The 3,660-nt window shown below is 64.9% G+C and overlaps 1 protein-coding gene across 1 annotated transcript; it reads right to left on the bottom strand.

Annotated features, from left to right (window-relative positions):
* Nucleotides 1–907: 907 nt before the first annotated feature.
* On the bottom strand, nt 908–3,309 carry SMIM38 (small integral membrane protein 38). Its single transcript, XM_070426469.1, has one exon. The coding sequence runs from the start codon at nt 2,759–2,761 to the stop codon at nt 2,603–2,605; it is 159 nt and encodes a 52-aa protein (XP_070282570.1). The 5' UTR covers nt 2,762–3,309; the 3' UTR covers nt 908–2,602.
* Between the last annotated feature and the right edge of the window lie 351 nt (nt 3,310–3,660).

Here is a 3,660-nt window from a genome sequence, read left to right as displayed (position 1 = left end):
CCTCCCCCCGGCCCCGCCCCCATCTCATTCTCTGGAGGAGGTACCACTGGGGGAGCCAGCACAGTTGAGGGCCCCGGTCTTGCCAAGACCAGCATGACAGCTCAAGTGACCCTTGGCATCTCTCCCCCTTCCCCAACTCAGCCCCAGAACACCAGCAACCACATCCTCCCGCTGCGAGACCTGGTCTGAGAGGCACTGTGGGCATCCTAAACTTGCCCTGAGCGTTCCCGCCTCCAGGCCCTGGCTCATACTGTTCCTTCTGCCTGGAGCACCATTCCTCCCCAACTGCCTATCAGAGTCCCCAAGCCCTGCCTCTGGCAACACCTCCTCCAGGCAGCCTTCCCCAAACCCTGAGACAGAATGAATGCCCTGTTCCCTGGGTGCATCTCTGTGGCACCCTGACCCTCTGGTGTGGCCCTTAGGGTCGTCTCCCAGACGTGGACATGATTCACGTGCCATCCACTGTCCCCACTGCCCCGGGAGCTGTGGAGGCGGGGACCCTCTCTTCCATCCATCGCACCAATATGGAGCCTGTACAGGCCCTAATACCAGCGGGGCTAGGGGGCGGTGGGGGGGTTGCGGGGAAAGAGCCCCCACCGTGGGCTGCAGCCCGAGGCTCCGGCCTCGTGGAAGGCCCGGCCTTCCTGCCACGGCGGCACACTGCTGGGGATGCCGCGGCGGCACAGCTGGCGCTGGGAGGAAGCACGTTCACTCTTTTTCAGATGCAGTGACTCATCTCCACCACCGGCTCTGCTCTCGGATGCTCGGCGAGGCCGTGCTGGTCTCTGGCCAAGCAGGAGGAGAGGGCAGGGGCCAGGCTGCTCCGCCCACACTCTGGGCCGAGGCCTGGCTGCGAGAGAGGCAGGCACCCTCACCACCTGCCCCTCCCAATATCTGGTCTCAGGATGCCCGGCACACACCTGCAGGGGCGCTGGGCAGCGGGTGGCATCGGGTCCCATGTGGGGGCAATGAGGGTGGGCCCAGGGAGCTGTTTTATGGCTCCCCCCCGCCCCCAACACACACACACAGATTGGCCTGGCTAGCAGGGGCCTGCCCAGGGGGCAGAGTTGGAGGGGTGGGGGGGCAGAAGGAGCTGCTCCCCAAGCCCCTCCCCAATCCTCGCCCCACAGTCTCGCTTGCTGCCCTTTTCAATATATTTATAACTCACTTGTTTATTTCTTTCTTTAAAAAAATGCTCATTATAGAAATAAATAGAAAACCCACAAAAACAGATATGGGCAATGGAAGAGTAGGAGGAACTTGCTACGCTTGTGGGAAAGGAGCAGGCAGTGGGAGAAGACGTTTGTATTTGCTCGAAAGCGCTCGGAATCGCTCCAGAGGAGCCCTGAGGAAAGGGTACTGCGGGCTGCATTTGGGGGAGGGGTTAGACGGCCGGGGGAGAGGGGCGGGCTGACTCACTTTTCACGGATGCCCTTCTGAGGTTTCCCGGGAGAAGGGGAGGGAAGGAAGGTGAAGCGGTCAGGAACATCCACGACCGACCACCTTCATGCCTGACCCCGTTGCCAGTTCGGGGTCCCCCAGTTCACCCTCAGGGTCCGTCGTGAGGGAGGGCACTCTTACTCCCAGCAGCTGGCGTGCTCACGGTGTGGTTTATTGCAGCGAGAACGCAGGTCGGGGTCAGCTGTACCAGTGGTCGCCGGTGGCGTCGGCTCCTCCCGGCAACACGCACGAGCATCGCCACCAGGGAGCCCCCAAGCCTCGGTGCCCTGGGTTTTCATCGGGCTCCATTTCTTGGACGTGTCGGGCCTCTGTCTCCAGCTCCCCCGCCCCCGGTGTACAGCAGACACTGCACGGCCCAGAGCCCCCGTCGCAAGTCCCTTTGTTAGAGTGACGTGGTCCCAGGCCCCAGGGACACAGGGCACGTCCACCAGGGAGCTCCCCTCCCGGAGCCCAGGGCAGTAGCAATGTGCCCGTTTCTCCTGCAGGTCACCAGGCATCCTGATAGGACGTGGGAGGGACGGACACAGCGAGGTTTGTCCTTGAAGATCAGTCTTGGCCCTCCTCTGCCCCCCACTTCCCTTCCCGCCAGCCTCGCGACTTCATCGCCAGCCCCCACACCGCCGGGTTCTCCTGCCCCAAGTAAACCTCTTCCCAGGGGTCTGCTCTGGGGGAAACCGAGGCAGCTGCCCGCACTTACTCACCCCTCTGGGTGGCAGGGGGTGACTGAGACAGGGGTGAGACTCTTGGTGGCAGGCTGGCTGTGGTGTGGTCACATCTGTTCTTGTGTCCCCCACCCACCTCTCTGGCTCACCCCCACCTCCTTCTGCAAACACGTTTATAAAGAATTGGAAGCACAGAAAGTCTTAAAGCGAGACCTACCCCCGGATCACTCACTCCGACAGGGGGCCCCAGGCAGTGACAGGCAGGCAGTGGAGGCCCCTCTGTCCCCAGCATGGGATGTAGGACGCGACCAGGACAGCCCTGGTCAGTCCAGGTGGGCCATCGTCCATCTCTGCCCGCGGGTGGGGCACCAGGGTCCTTCGCCGGCCCTGCTCCATGACCCCCGGCCCCACCACCCTCAGACTCAGGGTCGGGCATCTCAGGGACAGTGCCCCCCGGAGGGGACGTGCCTGGAGAGGCCCTAGTCCTCCTTGGGTTTGGGGGGCTGCCGCCACCGGGCCAGCCTGTAATCAATGTACCTCCCGAGGCAGGACCACAGAATGAAGCGCGCCAGCAAGATAATCACCAGCAGGACCATGAGGGGATCGGGGCCCGCGCTCCCGCCAAACCAGGAGGCCATGCCGAGGGCGGGCAGCCCCACGGGCCCTGAGTTCCAGGCAGGGCTCTACCAAGTGCCCACCCTGCGGCCAGGGGCCTGGGCCAGGAGCTCAGGACAGCTGGGTGTCTCCTCGGCCACGCCCACACCCAGGGCTGGCCCTGTCCCCTCCACAGCCCCCGAGCAGGCCAGACTCCAGCCCAGGGCCTCCCGGCCTGTGAGAGGACAGATCGGGGACGGCGAGCGGCCTCCGTGGTCAAGAGGGCCGTGCAGCATTCATCCAGAGCGAGCCGCTCTCGGGGCCGACAATGACCGCATTGTCAGGGCCCGGGGCGGTGGCTGCCCAGCCTCCCCTCTGCCCGCGCCCCCGGCTCGCCAGCGCTGACGTAATCTGCAAACGTCTCCGGCGGCAGCTGCTGGGCGAAGCTGGCCACCTTCTCCGGCTCTTTCAGCCGCCCACGCCGCTCTTCCGGCCCCGCGAGACAATCGGGCCCTTTCTCTCCCCAATTAGCTATCACTCTGGAGGCTGCGCTGTCCGGTGCCCGTCTCTGCAGCAGCAGCAGGCCCGGTGGGGTGGGGGCAGGGGCGCCGGCGGGCACCGGGCCTGGTGGGGGGCCAGGAGAGAGCTGTGCAAATGAAAAGGGAAAGGAGAGAGGGGGAGAAAATGAGGACAGTCCCCTCGAGCCCAGGGGGACCCCAAGCACGGCTCAATTAGCACACGGGCTGCCAACTCCCGCCCGTGACAGCGAGGGGGTCGTGCAGTCTGAGACAACACAGCCCAGAAAAGGACTCCCAGCGCCTCCCTGCCCACCCAGGCCAGCGGAGCCACGCCTTGGGCAAGACCCACGGCCGGGGCCGGACGGGACAGTCCTGCAGGGCCCCTCACGCCCTTCACAGCGACCCTTGGCCCCAAGCCAGGTTCC

Source organism: Myotis yumanensis, unplaced genomic scaffold, assembly GCF_028538775.1.
Source record: "Myotis yumanensis isolate MYYU_CA2020_CCGP unplaced genomic scaffold, mMyoYum1.0.hap1 SCAF_10, whole genome shotgun sequence".
Taxonomy (NCBI): Eukaryota; Metazoa; Chordata; class Mammalia; order Chiroptera; family Vespertilionidae; genus Myotis; species Myotis yumanensis.
This window is presented reverse-complemented; position numbering and strand designations above follow the sequence as displayed.

What these genes read in the sequence shown, in the direction of transcription:
- SMIM38 (XM_070426469.1), bottom strand. Translation starts at nt 2,761, where the DNA reads ATGGCCTCCTGGTTTGGCGGGAGCGCGGGCCCCGATCCCCTCATGGTC.